This window comes from Hyaena hyaena, unplaced genomic scaffold, assembly GCF_003009895.1.
Source record: "Hyaena hyaena isolate Hyena2069 unplaced genomic scaffold, ASM300989v1 scaffold_192, whole genome shotgun sequence".
In the NCBI taxonomy this organism is placed as follows: domain Eukaryota; kingdom Metazoa; phylum Chordata; class Mammalia; order Carnivora; family Hyaenidae; genus Hyaena; species Hyaena hyaena.
In genome coordinates this window covers 315,427-336,091 of record NW_024080825.1, presented here as the reverse complement: position 1 = coordinate 336,091, position 20,665 = coordinate 315,427, and the positions used below count along the sequence as shown (strand labels likewise).

Sequence of the window (20,665 nt, the reverse complement as noted above, 5' to 3'; positions counted from 1 at the left end):
AGGAACCAAACTAAACGGTATAGAAGACTGGAAGAGAATGTGGAGTCCTTGAATTTGACATCTGTTGCTGGGCCGCTGGATCACTGCTTTGTCACTAAGAGTTTCTTAAATTCTTATTCAACCCAATTCCAATCAAGTCCCTTAAACCACTAGCCATACAATTTATTCTAAAACCAACAGAACATTTTGAGTAAAATGATGGCATTTTATCAGCCTTTTATTATAAGATATCACATAGAATTATTTCTAGGGCTGAAAGATGTATCTTTAAGGGATATCTTTTAAAAAATGGCATGGTAAGTTATGTTATCTTGGGGTTTGCTATATCATCTATAAAACACCAGATTGCTGAATGAATGTTACAGAAGTTTGAAGCAACTTCTATTTGAATAAATATAAACTTATTAAAAAACCTGAATTAGGATTACCTTCCATGAATGCTTGTACTGTTTTGTCCACACAATTATCAAAGTGCTGCAAAACCAGGATGATTTCATTGTTGCTCTTATTGGGAACTATTGCACGCACCGCATTTATCTGGAAAAGACAACAGGGTCATTTAATTCTAACATCAGTTCGTCAGTTGGTAACTGATACCTATTAAAGAGAGTAACAGAAAAAGTGATGTTTCATGTTTAACAATATGTATCACTCTTTAGTGACAGGGAGAAGACATACAACCATCTAAATGGAAATGATTAACAGATGAGCGATAAGAGCACATAAAAAATTAATTTCAAAACTTAGAAAAGCAGAGCATTTCTAGAAATAGAAGGTATGTGCTAGATTTTATTTCAGGAAAGGGTGGTTTAATTAGGTATAAGGTATTAATTTAGCATGAACATTTCCTCATCTTAGCATACTGTGGAGAAAGGTAAAAAGTTTAATGAACCACCAACAATAACAACTTAAATTTTTCAGTAGCATTTTTCAAAAACAGTTTTAATAATTCAGAATATTTTTAATGTTTTTTTTGAGAGAGAGACAAAGCACAAGTCGGGGAGGGGCAGAGAGAGGGAGACACAGAATCCAAAGCAGGCTCCAGGCTCTGAGCTATCAGCACAGAGCCCAACATGGGCCTTGAACTCACAAACTGCGAGATCATGGCCTGAGCCAAAGTTGAACACTTATCAACTGAGCCTCCCAGGTGTACCTCAAAAACATTTTTACTTTGTATCGTTTAATTATATAATAACACTATAAAATAATTTAAGTTATTAAAAAATTTTTTAAATGTTTATTTATCTTTGAGAGTCAGAGCATGAGTGGGAGAAGGGAAGAGAATGAGGGAAGCACAGAATCTAAAGCAGGCTCCATGCTCCAAGCTGTCAGCGCAGAGCCCAATGTGGGGCTCAAACTCACAAGCCATGAGATCATGACCCAAGCTGAAGTTGTATGCTTAACCGACTGAGCTACCCAGGCATCCCAAGATAATTTAGTATAAACTGTTTCAGGCATACAAACATAATGGACACTCACTACATGATAATCAGTTTAATAAAATAAAATAGATGATAACTGAAGCCCCCATGAAGTCCCTCACAAATCCCATATCCCTCCTCTTTACAGAGATTTCTGCCTTCAATCTGGTATTATTTTGATACATGTTTTGCACTTTTATGACATATGTATATATCCATAGGTAATATTTACTATTGTTTACCTTACATAAATATTATCATACATGTCGATGTTCAATTTGCTTTTTTCATAGAGCATTGTTTTTTTTAGATCTTTGTATGTGTTGATAAATGCATCTCTTATTTATTTGAACTGTTGCACAGCATTTCCATTGCATAAATATAGCCAATTTACTCATTCTGTTGATGGACACTTATATTGTTTCCAATATTTGGCTATTATGAAAAATGCTGGAATGAATTTCCCTATGCTAATCTGATGCTGATTCTTCAGTGCCTAAAACAATGTTTATCACACTGTAAGCAACTGAATAAAAAAGAAAAAAAATCACATCTGGGAACAGTGAAAGAAGGCCTCTATTGTGTAAAACCACTAGAATTCCTGAATATGAGAGCATCTACAAATTCATGACATAATGCCAAAATGTTCTTTAAAACAGATATGCTGGGGTGCCTGGGTGGCTCACTTAAGCGTCTGACTCTTAGTTTCAGCTCAGGTCATGATCTCATGGTTTGTGAGTCTGAGCTCCACATCAGGCTCTGCGTGGACACTGGAGCCTGCTTGGGTCTCTCTCTCTCTCTCTCTAAAAATAAACATATAAACTAAAAAAAAAAAGAGATACACCAATTTTGCCAGACTTATTCCTAAGATTTTGTTTTCTTTTTAATTCAATAATTAACATACAGTGTTATATTATAGTTTCAGGTGTAGAATGATTCAACAATTCTATACATTTCTTATTGCTTATCAAGATAAGTCTACCCTTAATTTCCTTTATCTATTTCACCCACTCTCCCCCCACCTACCTCCACTCCGGGAGATCTGAGATAAAAAATATACAATTTACAACTGCATATTGTTTTCCTTTTTGTATATCATTTTAATATCCAGCAACTCTGATGAATTCTTACAAATTCTTGCTTTCTTAGCTTGTCTATGTAGATAGGAAATAATGGTATGGTCTATAAATAACAACCATTTTTTTTCTTTCTTTCCAATCCTTGTAATTTTCATTTCTTGTCTCACTGCACAATGTGAAACTGGCTATTTCTCCAAGACCAGGGTCTTTTTGGTAGGCAGTCGTAGTCAGAAACCAGTATCTAAGAGCTAGGTATGTTTTGTTACTGGGGAGTCATTATTTCTAGATTTTTTTTCAGTGGATAGAGTTAGGAGATTTCATTTTTTACAGGAGTTCAAAATAACATCTTCAATTCAAACATAAAATTAAAAGGTCTTTTCTAATATAATTTTAAACATGTCTCTCTTCTCTGTACACTAAAAGTTTCAGGTCCTAAAAACATTATTAATTTGCTTTACTCTATAATATTCAAAAAATATTAATAAACTACAATATAAAATTACTAATGATAAAACACTTAATATAACTTAAGGTTTATCTGCAATTCTTTTGTCTTTTTTTAAGTTTGTTTATTTTTGAGAGAGAGAGAGAGCACGCGAGTGAGTGCAAGCAGGGGAGGGGCAGAGAGAGGAGAGACAATTCCAAGCAGGCTCTGTGCATGTGTTGTCAGCACACCTCCCAACCCCAACCTCACGTGATACCGTGACTTGAGCCAAAATCAAGAGTCAGATGCTTAACTCACTGAGCCATGCAGATGCTCCTCCTTTGTCTTTTAAAATATCCCTCTAGAACATGTACAGTAAGAATACTGTGTTCAGAAGTCAGTGGGAAGATTTGTTCTAGTTCACCCTTTCCCTAAATGTGAAATATTTTTAGGATCTCAACTTCATATAAGATCTCAGCTCCAATTCCTAACCCAGGACAAGCCTTGGGGCCCTGTGTGGTAAAACCCTTTTGTTATTGAGACTGGTAAAACGTATCAGAATTACCTACCTCAGACTTAACACTCTGGTTTTTAATGCCCTCTATATTTTTGGCCCTGAAGGATTTCCTTAACTTTTTGTGTTGTGCTGCTATGCATTTTTATTTTGTTTGTTTGTTTGTTTATTTTTGAAAGACAGAGCACGAGCAGGGTAGGGGCAGAGAGAGAGAGAGAGTGGGAGACATAGAATCTGAAGCAGGCTCCAGGCTCTGAGCTCTCAGCACAGAAACCAATGTGGGGATCAAACCCATGAACTGCAAGATCATGTCCTGAGCTGAAGTTGGACGCTTAACCACTGAGCCACCCAGATGCCTCTCTGCAATGCATATCATGCCTATTATTTTTCATTCTGTATTTCTAGGTATTTTATAACAGGAATGTTTTCAGGTTCTTCAGTCAACCATGCTGCTTGAAAAGGAATACTTTTATATATGAAGAGAAGTAAAGTATTTTGCCTAAATAATAAGCAGAGTCTGTATTACAATCTAAGTCTTTTTAGTACACTTGCTTTCATATCATTCTACCCTTTCCTGTTTGTTTCAGGCTTACTGAACAACGATAAAGTTTAAAACCATACAAATGGGAAGGTATATAATGTAAAATCCAAAGAGGGCTAATTTGTAATATATATTTTTGAGATGAGCAAAATACTTAGTACTGATCACTATAAAACAGACTGTAGGTAAAACTTAGAGATTCAATGATAAAGGTAAGATTCTGATAACCTAAAATATGAAAGTGTTTATATTATTCAATACAATGTATCTGTGACTCTATAATCAACAATATACTTTTCTTAATAAGACAGAGAAAGCACATAAAGCTTTTATGTTTTTCTCAATAAAACTCATTAAGAGTAATGTTACTAAAAATACCTAGTTTTCTTCCATAGGAATATTGCTTGGAAGATCTATTTGTCTTCTTGCTCTGAACTCTCCTGGACTTAAGAATCCTCTCCAAGACTCTTGAATGCTGACAAAAACTGAGGACTGATGGATGTGGGGGGGAGGGGGGATGGGCATGGAGGAGGACACTTGTGGGGATGAGCACTGAGTGTTATGTGGAAACTAATTTGACAATAAACTATTTGTAAAAAAAATAAATAAATAAATAAATAAAATATTATTTTGGCAAAAAAAAAAAAAAAAGAATCCTCTCCAAATGAGGGCACCTGGGTGGCTAAGTCGGTTAAATTTCTGACTTTGGCGCAGGTCATGATCTCACAGTTCCTGAGTTCGAGCTCCATGCTGGGCTCTGCACTGATAGCGTGGAGCCTGCAGCCTGCTTCGGATTCTGTGTCTCCTCCTCTCTCTGCCCTTCCTCTGCTCGCAGTCTGTCTCTCTCACAAAAATAAACAAACATTAAAAAAAAAAAAAAGAATCCTCTCCAAATGAATGGAAAGATCCTATTCAAGCTGTTCCTTGAAGAATGCTGCTAAATGAGATACACACTTAGCCAAATAAATATTATTTGTTATAATATTAACTAATATTTATGATTCTACTTATGCAAAGAAAATCATATTTCACTTTCTAAATGAGTTTGTGTAGCCACTGATTGTATTAGAACCTAAATTTTATTGTGACATTCAAGCTTACTATCCACAGTAAGTAGTCATACCTTCTCTTTCATGTTCTCAAAAGCTCCTCCCTGGGCCAATACAGTATTGGACTGCAAATCAAAAATGAATCCTGATGTATCTGAAAGAATAAGAAGGAAAAAATATATTCAACACGATCCTAAACTAATATGTGATCCATCCCCCAAACCTTACCAGCTGCTCTCCTCCCATAAATAATTAACAACTTAGTTTTGCTATTTTGCAAATATAGATTTAACTAATAACTTCATTTGAGTTAAAATTATAAAATTTGGTTTTAATTAAAACTGTCAAGAGTTTGAGCAAAATTCTAAATATATCAACTATGTTAGACCATCCAGTAATCCTAGATATCTTTAACCATCCTATCTTAATTTGCAAGGCCCTTTTAAAATATGGCAAGTATATAGTTCCCCAAGGTAAAATTTTACACTAATGAGTTTGAAAATGTGAGTGAGCATGTGAGCTTCTGTACCACTTTTAATAACAACACATGAAACTAATTTCCATTTTCTAGACTGCACTACACATATCATGTTCTTAGATTACAAACCCCTAAAAACATTCATGTTTGTTTCTGGAACACAGTGCCTGATGAAGCAATGTACCTGAGCTTATACTACCAGCACAATATGGGAAAACTTAGTGCAAATTGATTGATTACAGAAAAGAGTTTGGCTTCCCTGTGCTTATAAAGAAAAGGTGATCCACAAATTTAGTCAGTTTCTTTACCTGTGACTACATAATCAATGAATTACCTCAGCTTTAACACTTGACAACCTGGTTTTAATCTAATGAGATGCAATGGCAAGAAATGGTTAGAATGCTTCTCAAATTCTGATGTGGATATAAGTTATGACCTGGGGGAATCTTACGTTAAAATGTAGGTTCTAGGGCACCTGGGTGGCTCAGCTGGTTAAGCACTCGACTCCTGATTTCAACTCATCATTGAGTCATGATCTCATGGTTTGTGAGACCAAGGCCTGCACTGGGATTCTTTCTCCCTGTTTCCCTGCCTCTCCCCCACTCGAGCACACTCTGTCTCTGTCTCAAAATAAATAAAATTTTTAAAATGCAGGTTCTGATTCACTAGTTTGGCTTGTGACCTGAGATTTATACTCTCAGGTGGTATCAACATTGCTGATCTATGCACCATACTTGGGAGTAGCCTGGGGGTTAGCATTCCAACAAAGCAAGTAAATGGAGAAATTTTGAGAAAAGAGGCTGCTATGGTCTAAATGTTTGTATGCCCCTCCCCTGCTGCTACTCCCACCGCCCCCCCACGGCACACAGCACTAAATTCATACTGAATTCCTCAAGTGTTAGTGTTATATAACGTGTGTTATGGTGTTAGCAGGTGGGGCCTTTGAGAGGTGAACGGGTCACAAGAGTGGAATCTCATGATGGGATTAGACCCCACAGAGCTCTCCAGCCTCTGCTCCATGGGAGGACACAATGAGAAGCAGAAAAGGGCCCTCACTCAACCAGGATGGCACTCTAATCTCACACTTCCAGCTTCCAAACCGTGAGAAATAAGTTTCTCTTGCTTATAAACTACCCAGTCTATTAGAGCAGCCCAAACAGAATAAGACAGGGGTATTAAAAATACAGTAATATTTTAGTATACTTTCCAAATTCTTTTGCTATGATTATAGATGTTTTAATTAAAGCCTGTTTTCCAAGATAAAAGGTAAAGCATGTAGTCAGTGCTACTATAATAGCACTGCATGATGACAGATGGTAGCTACACGTGGTGAGCACAACATCATGTATAGACTTGTCAAATCACTATGTTGTACACCTGAAACTAAAGTAACATTGTGTGTCAGCTGTACTTCAGTTAAAAAATGAATAAATAAACTCTTACAGCTTAATACTGGTTTTCAAATACGTCCTAATTCCTATGGAAGACTGGTAATTTATAAGTTAGAAAGATAACAGCATTTTGGTACTAAAAGTGGAAAAGAGGATATGAATAGAGTCAATGTCATTCCAAGGAAAACTATGCTTGCCAATTACCAATAAGACCATGAATTCATTCAGATTTAACTCTTGTAATACTGGCAGTTTTGAGACTGTTACTTAAGTTAAAAATTAGGTTGCATTTACCACAAACTTCGTATTTAAGCCTGAGTTTTCTAGATGACTACATAATATGGTTAATTCTCAACTATCTTTAATAACTGAAAAGAAACACAGTATACAAGATGAAAATCCTATGCAGTCAAAATACTATCCCAGCAACTTACTCAACTGGTATAGGTTTGTCAAATGATTTAACTTGGAGGTTATAAATACTCTCCTCCAAAGACATATCAATGAGCAACGAGATGATACAAAGGACATCGATAATCTTATTAAAAAAATCAAACCATCAACCTCTTTTAAGGAAATGAGGGGATAGTGAAAGAAAAGCAGCATTTTGGGGTATGTATTTAAATGAACTATTAGTATTACTAGCTTCTTATACATCATCTAACACTTTATTTTTTCCTTTTTTTAAAATGATTACTTATTTATTCTGAGAGAGTGCACACTTGTGTGTGAGGGAAGGGCAGAGAGAGAGGGAGAGAATTCCAAGCAGTCTCCATGCTCAGAGTGAAGCTTGATGCAGGGCTTGATCAAGATCATGATCTGAGCTGATGTCAAGAGTCAGATGCTTAACCGACTGAGCCACCCAGGCACCCTCATTTTTTTCCTTTAACAACACATTAGATGAGACAAAGTACAAGGAAAATAAAGATTAGTTCTAGAAACACCTTCAGCTATTATTGTCTCCCCCAATTAGCATAAGTATTATTAGGGTTTATCTGTCATAATACCAGTTAGGATAATGATTAAAAATACATAAAGCAGCCAGGATCCCAGTAGAAACAAATGGGACACTCAAAATGGGGAATCTGAGGAGAGTTTAATAAAGGGACTGTTATTCGCTCTTTCATCTTTGTTTCATCTGGTATGGAGAGGGCCAAAGGACTGTAGCCACAACCTCTGGTCAAAAGACAAGATAAGCCCACAGTGATCTCCCTCAGGGGAAGACTGGGAAACAAATACCACTACCTCACTCATCTCCCTGCCTCTGATTTCCTGCCTGTGTTGCCTAATGGCCAAGCCCAACTAGAAGCCCAAGGGCAAGGAAGCCATTGAGGTAGTCCACCATACACGTCAGCCTCCCAGGGTACAAATGCCAAGTTCATATTTATATTCTAAATCATAAGTTCGCCAAAACTAAAAAAGCAATATTTTAACATCTTAACTTGCCTACTCATCAGCTAATATTGCCTCTTTTAACTTAACCAAACAACTCAAGTACAGTCAAACCCTTACTTCAATGATCTAGAGCTTAAGTGCCCCTCAGCATTCCAGATAAAGTCATTTTTAGTTTCCATCAACAATATTTAGTGATTTAACAATTCTCTTATTTTTTCATGGAAAGAAAGAAAGATTTACTTAATTCCACTGGTAGAAAATCAGGCAATATCTCATCCTTTGCTATCTATCCTATGATAGCAAAGAGCATATATATACTCTGCAAGACTAAATTTTTAAAGAAAATGCAGTTAAATATTACTCTTACATATGAGGATATGAGGAATTCTTGAGATTAAAGGATATGAGGAATTCCTGAGATTAAACTTACTTATCATTTATTTTACTCTATCAGGAACCACCTCAGAAGTTTCTTAGAATTATTTCAAATAGCATACATTTAGGAACATTTTAGATAAAGTATGTTATTTACAGTGTCACTGACATATTTGTAAATGCTGCAGGCTTTACTATTATTGTTTTTGCTGACTTCAAAACGCAGGCAAAAGTTGTTTTAAGCACTGAGGATTACACAGAAATAGTTGAGTCTGATTATACCATGTGTCAAACCAAACTTGAACATTTTTAATTGAGGTATAATTGACATATATATATATAAAACACTATATTAGCTGCAAGTGTACAATGTAATGGTTCGCTATTTATATATATTGTAAAATGATCACCACGATAAGTCTAGTTAACATCTGTCACCATACATAGCTACGAAATATTTTTGACAAGAACTCTTAAGACCAACTGTCATAGCAACCTACAAATATACAATACAGATTAGAGTCACCATGCTGCATATTATATCGCGAGGATTCTTTTTTTTTTAATAATGGGAAGTCTGTACTTTTTGACCTCCTTTACCCATTTCACTCCCTTCCCCTGTAACCATCAATCTGTTCTCTTTATCTATAAGCATGCTTTTTGTTTTGTTTTTTAAGATATCACATATAAGTGAGATATGATATTTGTCTTTCTCTGACTTATTCACTTGGCATAATTCCTTCAAGGTCTAACCACATTGTCACAAATGGCAAGACTTCCTTCTTTTTATGGTTAAGTGATATTCCGTGTGTCAGAATTTCTTTTTTTTTTTTTAAATGGATTTATTTTGAGAGAGAGAGAAAGTGCAAGTAGGGGAGGAGCAGAGAGAATCCCAAGCAGGTTTGCACTGTCAGCACAGAGTTCTATGTGGGGCTCAATCTCATGAATCCCGAGATCATGACCTGAGCTGAAGCTGGATGCTTAACCAACTGAGTCACCTAGACACCTTCCTTCATTCTCAATGCTGAATAATATTCGTCATGTGTGTATACACACATTTTCTTTATCCATCCATGGACACTTAACGGTTGTTTTAATATCTTAGCCATTGTAAATAATACTGCAATAAACATGTGGGTGCATGTATCTTCTCAAGTTAGTGGGTTTTTGTTGGATAAATACCCAAAGTGGAATTGCTGGATCACATGGTAGTTCTACTTTTAACTTTTTTAGAAACTTCCGTACTGTTTTCCATAGCTGCTATACTATTTACATGTTCACCAACAGTGAACAAGGGTTTCCTTCTCTCCGCATCCTAGCCAACATTTGTTACTTCTCATCTTTTTAATAATACCCATTCTAACAGGTGTGAGATGGTATCTCATTTGTGGTTTTGATTTGCATTTTCTTGATGATCAGTGATGTTGAGCACCTTTTCATGTATTTGTTGGCTATCTGTAAGTCTTCTTTGGAGTTGAATATGTACCTTAAACTTTGAAACACAATTCTGTTGTTAATTTATAACTTAACCTGAAGACCATATTGTATTGAATGTTTTATAATTCATTTGGTTAAAAGTTCTGATTATATTCGTACCTATCAGAATGACCATCAACAGAGGAAGAAAGGAAGGAAGGAAGGAAGGAAGGAAGGAAGGAAGGAAGGAAGGAAGGGAGGGAGGGAGGAAGGAAGGAGGACAAGTGACGACAAGCAGATGGAGAAAATGGAAGCCTCACACATTGCTAGCGGGGATGTCAAATGGCAAAATTGACGTAAAAAGCTATATGGTGGTTCCTTAAATAATTAAACACAGAATTATCATAAGACCAAGCAATTCCACTTCTGAGTATATACACAAAAGAACTGAAAGCAGCAACCTGAGCAAATATTTATATACCCGTGTTCATAGCAGCATTATTTACAATAGCCAACATACAGAAATAACTCAAGTGTCCACATCGATGAATAAAGAAAATGTCATGTGTGTACACACACACACACACACACACACACACACCAATATTATTCAGCATTAAAAGGGAAGGAAATTCTGACATGTGCTACAATATGGATGAACTCTGACAACATTACGCTAAGTAAAATAAGCCAGTCACAAAATGACAAATACTCTATGATTCCATTCATATGAGATACCTAGAATAATCAAATTAATACAGAATAGAAGTAGGGTGGTGGTTGCTAGGGGCTCAGGGGAAAGAGGAAACAGCAAGGGACTGTACAGAGTTTCAGTTTGGAAAGATGAAAAAGTTGTAGAGATAAATAGCGGTGATGGTTACACAGAATGTGAATATACTTAAAACCACTGAACTGTACACTTAGAAACAGTTAAAACAGTAAATTTTACATAAATTTTACCATAAATAAATCTATATTTTTTTACAGTTTTTTAAAAAAGTTTATTTATTTTGAGGGAGAAAGGGAGCATGTGGGAGGGGCAGAGAGAGGAGGGAGAAAAGAATCCCAAGTAAGCTCTACAATGTCAGCACGGAGCCAGATGCAGGGCTTGAACCCACAAACCGTGAGATCATGACTTGAGCCGAAATCAAGAGTCTGATGCTTAACTGACTGAGCCACCCAAGTGGCCCAGAAATAAATTAAAAAAAATTTTCCAATCATAAAAGATGTTAAGAAAATACATTTTTTTCCTAGTGTAAATTTTAAAACATAAGGATCCCTTACTGAGATTCCAAATTAATTCCTGAAATAAATATTTGGTAAACACTGACCATGAATCAAGTTAGCCACTGAGGATACCGTGGTAAATAAGATATCTATGGTTCCTGCTCTCTTAGAGTATTATAGTCTAATGCAAGAAACCAGTAAAAAATAAATATCTCAATATAATAGTAACTATATATTAATTTATTAAATTGAACAGTACTAAATACATATACTGGCCCGCCATAATAACACTATTATGTGGTGGAGATTATTAAAAGCTCTACCACTTAGGATCTGGAAAAGGTTTAGCAGAGCTAATATTATGAACACACAATAAGGCTTTTTTAAAGTACTGAAGTTAAATTCAATCATTATGAACAGACTGTCTGCTTCAGAGAAAAAAAACTGTTGCCCAAATTCCAGGTTGCTTAGAGGAGAGAGAAGCATAGAAGGGGCTCAAACTCAGGTATGGAATAAGTGTAAGGATTCTTATAGGAGCTACCAAATTTGTATCTTCGAATTCAACTAAAAACTTATGATTTTAGATTATGTTTTTCCATTAACATAGATGATGGTAAATTACTCTATTATCCCTTCGGACAAGTGAAGAGAAACATCTAGGAGGGAATTATAATCCCTCCCAGAATACTTTTACATTGATAAGAAAATCAGTCATGGTACCATTTTTCACCCAAAATCACACAATGAGAAACCTAGAGCAGAATCAAGGACAGACTCCAAGCTGAAAGCTATACGACATTAGTGCTGTAACTCACCACACACTAGTCCTCAAGTTGCCATTATTTTAACCGTACCTTGGTAGATCACCTTTCTTCTAAGGATCTCAGATTCTTGTTATTACTCACTAATAATCCATACACATGCATAAAACAAGTTGGTAACAAAATTATTCATATTTCACCATGGTCAAAGAGAAGCCATAGAGTTTAAGATCTTCCAATTAAATGCAGGTAAGCCTACAGGAAGAAAGCCTAGATATACAGATAACCTAATAAGGGTGATGATCACTGGTCATATTTTCTCAAACTAGATCAGCTTCCTCTTAAAAATTAAAAGGTAGGGGTACCTGGGTGGCTCAGTTGGTTATCTGACTCTTGATTCCGGCTCAGGTCATGCATGATCCCAGGGTCATGGGATCAAGCCCTGCATCAGGCTCTACACTGAGCATACAGCCTGCTTGAGATTCTCTCGCTCTCTCACTCTCTTGCTCTCTCCCTCCCACCTCTGTCCCTTCTCCTACTTACATACATGCACACACACTCTCTTAAATAAAAAAATTAAGGGGTGCCTGGGTGGCTCAGTCAGTTAAGTGTCCAACTTCGGCTCAGGTCATGATCTCACGGTTCATGGGTTTGAGCCTCGTATTGGGCTCTGTGCTGACTACTAGCTCAGAGCCGGGAGCCTGTTTCAGATTCTGTGTCTCCTTCTGTCTCTGACCCTCCCCTGCTCACGCTGTCTCTCTCTCACACAGAAATAAATAAAACATTAAAAAAAACCTAAAAAATAAAAACTCTAAAAAAACAAAATAATTAATAAAAAATAAAATATTTAAAAAATTAATAGACTCAAGAATTTAAGTGCCAATTCTTTTTTTTTTTAATGTTTTATTTATTTCTAGGAGAGAGAGAGGGAGAGACAGCATGAGCAGGGGAGGGTCAGAGAGAGAGGGAGTCACAGACTGAAACAGGCTCCAGGCTCCGAGCTGGCAGTCATTAAGTGCCAATTCTTACAAAAGTATATCTCATGAACAATTAAGTAACCTAAAGTTCTCCTTTGGCCTGAACACAGCCTATACTCAATCACCTAAAAGAAAACAACCAGTGTCTTGAAATTGTTTTTTCTCATGCCACTTTTGAGAATAGTTCATGTATAAATCACCAATAAAATGGCAAATAGAGTTCAGGTTCTTCTTGTACACTAATGACAAATATGGGGACAGGAGTTATAGTATATAAATGTGACTGCAAAGAAAAGAAAGTTACTGTCACAGACATGACTAGCTAAAGCCTAGGGTGTATTCACAACCTCAAACCTGAAGAAGCCATCAACTTCAATTTCCAAGGTCAATTTTCTCTTCTGCCAATTTACCACCTACGCTTGGAAGAATTATGAATGTTTTGGTAAGAAAAAAGGTATATATAAAGGATAAAGAGAATGTGTAAGTAATGAAAAATCAAATTTGGAAGGGAAGCAAATCCTAAATGGGAAAGTTAGAAAAACAACTATGTCAAAATGCCATTTTTTAAGATGTCTAGTCTGCTTTAAGTAATTCTACTATAGAGTACTGTTATAGCCTTCTGGAATGCTAACACTTTTTTATATTTAGTTCTTTAAAAGTTATTTAAGAAAATTCCATCTTTGTTGCCAGTGGCCAAATACAAAAATCTTCTCATTAGGTTGCAAGGATATAGGCTTACAGTCTCATCAAATGGCCTTCCCAGGCATCTCAGATGACAACTGCTATAGTTTACAGGTTCAGAAAAATCCACACTTCAACTACCAATCAATCTGCTAAGCGGGTCTTCAGTGGAAGAAAGCAGCCTTGTATTTCCCTATTTCTCCCTATCATATAGTCCTAAACTGTTTTACTTTGTTCCTTTGAGTACTTCTTCAACTACATTTTGAAAGATGTTGTGCTTCTTCTTACAAGACAAAGAAATCACACTGGGAAATTTCCAAACTTCTAGAATTTTTTATTTTAGAAAATCAGGGTTTTTATTAAAGACACAAATGAGCAATTAAATCCCACCTTACTCTTACCACTCGATTTTCCTAGGTTTTCTACAAGCACAACAGAACAAGTTTTTTGTTTTTGTTTTTTAATTTGAGAGAAAGAGCAAGCACGTTTGTGCACACACATGCACATGCCACATGCCAGTGGGGAGGGGCAGAGAGAAAGGGAGAGAGAGAGAATACCAAGCAGGCTCCCTGCTGTCAGCGCAAAGCCCAACACAGGGCTCGAACTCACAAACCATGAGATAATGACCTGATGATCTGATGACCTGAATGTAATTCTTACATTCTTACTAATGTACCCTAGAAAATAGCCAGGAGGCAATGATATTTATTTTAATGCCCCACCTCTTCTGTCTCAATGCCATCTTTCATTAGTTTGGAATTAGTTCACCCACATATGAAATGAAATGCACAGCTTTAAAAAAAATTCTATCCTACTTATTACTGCCCTACAGATTCTCAGGAATTCTATCAGCTTTTCTAGGGAAAAAAAAAAAAAAAACCCTCAATTTTATAAATTAAAAAAAAAAAGAACTGTGATTTTTTTTTTAAAGAACGCAAACGGGCTTCTGAGTGGTTCAGTTGGTTAAGTGTCTGACTCTTGATTTTGGCTCAGTCATGATCCCAGGGTTGTGAGATCAAGCCTCACATTGGGCTGAGTGTGGAGCCTGCTTGGGATTCTCTCTCTCTTCTTCTGCCCCCCTCCTCCACTCACTCTCTCTAAAATAAATAAATAAAAAATAAAAGACACAAATCTTCAATTACTAAGATCAACTACACATTCTTTGCTGATTCTAGATAATCTCTGAACTAATGTCTTATTCACAAAATCTTGTATGTAGTTCCAAGGTTTACATGAATTCAAACAGTTACTTAGAAAATTATGAAGCCACATGATGACAATTATGACATCTTACAGCCCACTTTCAAACTTTTCAATGGAATGGAGCACTAAAATAGAATAACAAATATTCAGTTAAATCTTTACTTCTGGGTAGTGAGAAAAACTGTCATGAGTTTTATGTTTCTATTGGCTAATCTCTCCTTGCCTTTGGGAAAAGGGAAAAATAAATTGTGATGTGGCTAAAAGATGGAAAGCCAGTAAAAACAGGGTAAAAAAGAGAAATCAAGGCATCTGGGTAATCTAAAAACTAGAAAATCAGTCTGCAAATGAATCAAGTCTTATAAAAATGCCTCTGTGTGAGTTGTTCACTTAAATCAGAAGAAAAACATAGTTTTAGCTAGTAAAGGCCTATTTTCAGTCTCTCTTACAAGTCAAAACTTCATTTATAGATTTCAGTAAAATTTCTCTATTTAATGAGATTGTTGATTCCTAGATGTTATACAATACATGCCATAGTTCTCGGCTTAAGGTGAATTGGGTAAACTGAATGCACTATTTTTTTTAAGTTTATTTATTTTCGACAGGAGAGGGGCAGAGAGAGAATCCCAAGCAGGCTTTGAATTTTCAGCAGAGAGCTGGATGCGGGGCTCAAACTCACAAACCGCGAGATCATGACCTGACCTGAAATCAAGAGTCAGACACTTAACTGACTGAGACACCCAGTGCACTCTTTTTTTTGAGGGGTGTGGGAGGGACACAAAGAGAAGGAAAGAGAATCCCAAGCAGGCTCCATACTGTTAGCACAAAGCCCAACGCACAGCCTGATACCACCAACCTCAAGATCATGACCTGAGCTGAAATCAAGACTTCGATGCTTAACTGACTGAGCCACCCGGGATGCCCTTGAATGCACTATTTTTTTAAAAAATTAGCTCCTACCCCTTACTGTCCTTAAGATTCTCAAGAATCCTACCAGCTATCTTAGGAAAGAAACTCAATTCTAATAAGTCAATGAAATTAAAACATTTAAGAACTATGGTATTTAAAAGTCAAAGAAATCTTCATTTGGTAGAATTGCTGAGAATCTGAAGGAGAGTGAGAAAGAAATAATTTTTTTTAAACTGTGTGTTTCATTTCATATGTAGTAGAACTAATTTCAATTTAGAGTTTATTTTTTATTTATTTTGAGAGAGTGCACACAAGCACAAGATGGGGAGGGGCAGAGAGAGGGAAAGAGAGAATCCCAAGCAGGCTCCATGCTGTCAGGCAGAGCCCAATGCGGGGCTCAATGTCACAAACTGTGAGATCATGACATGAGCCAAAATCAAGGGCCAATTAACCAACTGATCAATCAGGCACCCCTAATTTCAGTTAAATAAAATTTTTTTAATTTATTTATTCTTGAGAGAGAGAGAGCACACTGGAAGAGGAGGGGCAGAGAGATGGAGTCACAGAATCTGAAGCAGTCTCCAGGCTCTGAGCTATGAGCACAGACCCCGATGCAGGGCCTGAACCCACAAACCACGAAATCATGACCTGAGTTGAAGTCAGATGCTTTACCAACTAAGCCACCCAGGTGCCCCTCTAATTTCAGTTTAGATCTGAAAGATAATCTTTTGTCATTGTAAAAGACTTTGCTTTGGATGATCCTTCTAGCACTATAAAACAATGAATATCTTTCCTTTCCAACCCATCCCATCCCCTGTGCTTCATGGTGCAGAAATGAACAAGTAATCCTAATTCCATGCTCTGTCTCTAACAAAACAATGTCCTTTCTCATAAAACCACAGCAGTGCAAATCTGTCACTCTTTGCTCATTAACCTTCATGTAAATAAGAATTAAATATGTTTCTTCTTTTTTTTCCTTTTTTTTTTTATTTCTTTCTGAGAGAGAGACAGACAGACAGACAGCGTGAGCAGGGGAGGGTCAGAGAGAGAGGGAGACACAGAATCCGAAGCAGGCTCCAGGCTCTGAGCTGAAAGTCAGCACAAAGCCTGACGCGGGACTTGAACCCACAAACTGTGAGATCATGACGTGAGCCAAAGTCAGATGCTTAACCAACTGAGCCACCCAGGCACCCTGTTTCTTCTTTCTTAACCTAAAAAACTATGAACCAATTCTTTACTTTGTTTATAAATATTTCTATATCCATGTAATTGTTGTAATTACCACAAAGTTGACACTAGCTTTTAAGTGCTATACTTGTGAAGGTAAGACACACGTTACCTAAATAACATACTTGTTTAGGCCCATTCTGTCCTAATAAAACATCTTTAAAAATTTTTTTTACTGTGAAATATAACAGTTACAGTGCATAAACACCTGAAGTATCACAGCTTGATAATTTATCACAAACACTCAATACTATTACCCAGGTTAGAGAAATAAAACTGCAAGTACCCCAGAAGTTTTCCTCATGTATCCCTCATTATCGCTCACCATTCACCAAAGGCATGATTCTCCAAACTTCTTTTCTTCATAGCTGATACCAGTGAAGACATACCTAAATATTATTGTATAGTTTTATTTATAAAAGAAAAAATTCTGTGTGTATTTTATTTTTTGGTGCCATGGATGTTTCGCTCAACACTGTGTTTGTAAGATTCATGCATGTTTTTGCAAATAAATGTAGTTTGTTCGTTTTCCTTGAATATTTCATTGTATGATTATACCATTGTTTATTTATCTATTTTGCTAAACAACTGAGGGACAAATGGTGAATAGCTGGGCTGTTTGCTAGACAAATGATCGACAATTGACTTGCTGCTAGTTTTTGGCCAATACAAACAATGCTGGTTTGAATACTCTTGTACAAACCTCCTGGTGACCTGGGAATGCACTTCTGTTGAATACTCAAAAACAGACCTAAGACTTAAGCTGTGCATATTTTCAATTCTAGTACATATGTAAAATAGCTTCTCAAAGTAGCTGTACCGATTTAAACTTCTACTAGCAGTTTTTGAAAGTTTCTCTTATTCCATATACTCACATACTTGGTATTGTTAATCTTTTTAAATTTTAGCCATTCCAGTACAAACAGAACATCTCATTATTTCAATTTTCATTTCACTTATTTCTTTTTATTTTAATTTTTTAAATATTTATTTATTTTTGAAAGAGAGACAAAGTGAGAGTGGGGGAGGGGCAGAGAGAGGAGGAGACACAGAATCTGAACCAGGCACAGAGCCTGATGTGGGGCTGGAACCCACGAACTGAGAGATCATGGCCTGAGCCGAAGTCAGACGTTTAACCAACAACCACCCCACCCAGGTGCCCCATCTTTTCTTTTTAATGTTTATTTATTTTTGAGGGGAGAGAGAGAGTGGGATGGAGGGAGATTGTGCTAGCGGAGGAAGGGAAAAGAGGGGGCAGGGGATCCAAGGCAGGCTCTGTGCTGACAGCAGAGAGCCTGATGCAGTGCTCAAACCCACAAACCATGAGATTATTACCTGAGCCGAAGTCCGATGCTTAACTAACTGAGCCACCCAGATGCCCCTCACTTATTTCTAAAGAGAATGAATGCCTTCACATATGTTATTAGCCACGTTGTTATTCTCTTTCCTGACAATGCCTACTCATGCTCCGTGTTTGGAGGAAGAATGGTCTTTTTCTTTATATCATGTTTAAATGATTTTTAAACATCTCCCATTCTGTGACTTGCCTGTTAGCTCTCCTAAATGCCCCTTTCAATGAACAGGAGTTCTTAATTTTAATGTAATAATGCATTGACATTAATTCTTTTCCTTTATGATTTTGTTTTATTTACTTTTATTTTTTTTTATTTCAGGAGAATTTAGTGATTCATCACTTATATAGAACACCTAGTGCTCATTCCAACAAGTGCCCTCCTTAGTGCCCATTTAGCCAAACCCTTCACCCAACACCCTTCCAGCAACCCTCAGTTTGTTCTCTGTATTTAAGAGTCTCTTATGGTTTACCTCCCTGTCTCTTTTTATCTTATTTTTCTTTTCCTTCTCCTATGTTCTTCTGTTTTGTTTCTTTCTTTTTAATGTTTATTTATTTTTGGGAGCAAGAAGGACACACAGGATGCAAGAGGGGGAGGGGCAAAGTGAGAGGGGCACACAGAATCTGAAGAGGCTCTAGGAGGTCCAATGGAGCCTGACATGGGGCTTGAAATCATGAATGATGAGATCATCACCTGAGCCAAAGTCGGATGCTTAACCTCATCTGTTTTGTTTCTGAACTTCCACATATGACTGAAATCATATGGTATCTTTCTCTTACTGATTTATTTCACTTAGCATAATAAGCTCTAGCTCCATCTACATTGTTCCAAATGGCAAGATTTCATTCTCTCTGATCACTGAGTAATATTCCATTGTGTGTATACATATATATCATCTCCTTTATCTGTTCATTAGTCGATGGACATCTGGACTCTTTCCATAATTTGGCTATTGTTGAAAGTGCTGCTGTAAACACTGGGGTACATGTGCCCCTTCAAATCTGTATTTTTGTATCCTTTGAGTAAATACCTAGTGGTGCAATTGCTGGATCACAGGGTACTTTATTTTTAATTTTCTGAGGAACCTCCATACTATTTTCCAGAGTGGCTGCACCAGTTTGCATTCCAGGGCAAAAGGGTTCCCCTTTCTCTGCATCCTCATTGTCAACATCTGTTGTTTCCAGGGTTGTTCATATTAGCCACTCTGAAAGTGTGAGGTGGCATCTCATTCACTGTGGTTTTGATTTGTATTTCCCTGATGATGAGTGATGTTGATGTACTTTTTTAAAAAATGTTTTTATTTATTTTTGAGAGAGAGATAGAGACAGCATGAGCAGGGGAGGGTCAGAGAGAAAGGGAGACACAGAATCCAAAGACAGGCTCTAGGCTCTGAGCTAGCTGTCAGCACAGAGCCTGACACGGGGCTCGAACCCAAGAACCGTAAAATCATGACCTGAGCTGAAGTCGGACGCTTAACTGAGCCACCCAGGCGCCCCTCATGTACTTTAGACATCTGGATGTCTTCTTTGGAAAAATGTCTGTTCATGATTTTTACCCATTTCTTCACTGGATTATTTGTTTTTTGGGTGTTGAGTTTGATAAGTTCTTTACAGATTTTGTACACTAACTCTTTATCTGATATGTCATTTGCAAATACCTTCTCCCATTCCATCAGTTGCCTTTTAGTTTGGTTGACTATTTCCTTTGCTGTGCAGAAGCTTTTTATCATGGTGAGGTCCCAATACTTCATGTTTGCTTTTGTTTCCTAAGTCTAGTAAGAAGTTTCTGCAGCCAAGGTCAGAGAGGTTGTTGCCTCTTTTCTCCTGTCAGATTTTGATGGTTTCCTGTCTTACACTTAAGTCCTTCCTTCATTTTGAGTTTATTTTTATGTATGTTGTAAGAATGTGGTCCAGGTTCATTCGTCAGCATGTTGCCATCCAGTTTTCCCAACACCATTTGCTGAGAGGACTGTCTTTTTTTCCACTGGATTTTTTTTTTCCTGCTCTGTCAAAGACTAGTTGGCCATACATTTGTGGGTCCATTTCTGGGTCTCTATTCTGTTTCATTGATTTATATGTCTGTTTTGGGGAAGTAATGATTAGTACTTTTTATGTCTATTTAAAAACTCTTGGGGCGCCTGGGTGGCTTAGTCGGTTAAGCGTCCGACTTTCACTTAGGTCATGATCTCACGGTTCATGGGTTCGAGCCCCGCGTCGGGCTCTGTGCTGACTGCCAGCTCAGAGCCTGG

The 20,665-nt window shown here is 36.9% G+C and overlaps 1 protein-coding gene across 3 annotated transcripts in view; it reads right to left on the bottom strand.

Annotated features, from left to right (window-relative positions):
• Positions 1-20,665, bottom strand: part of SPATS2 (spermatogenesis associated serine rich 2) — a 154,140-nt gene that overhangs the window by 38,088 nt on the left and 95,387 nt on the right. For all 3 annotated transcript variants that reach the window (XM_039241438.1, XM_039241439.1, XM_039241440.1), the window contains exons 3-4: positions 5,103-5,182; positions 429-537 (exon numbers count right to left, since the gene is read on the bottom strand). In XM_039241438.1, the coding sequence (XP_039097369.1) occupies positions 429-537; positions 5,103-5,182 (189 nt within the window). The remainder of the gene's footprint in view (positions 1-428; positions 538-5,102; positions 5,183-20,665) is intronic.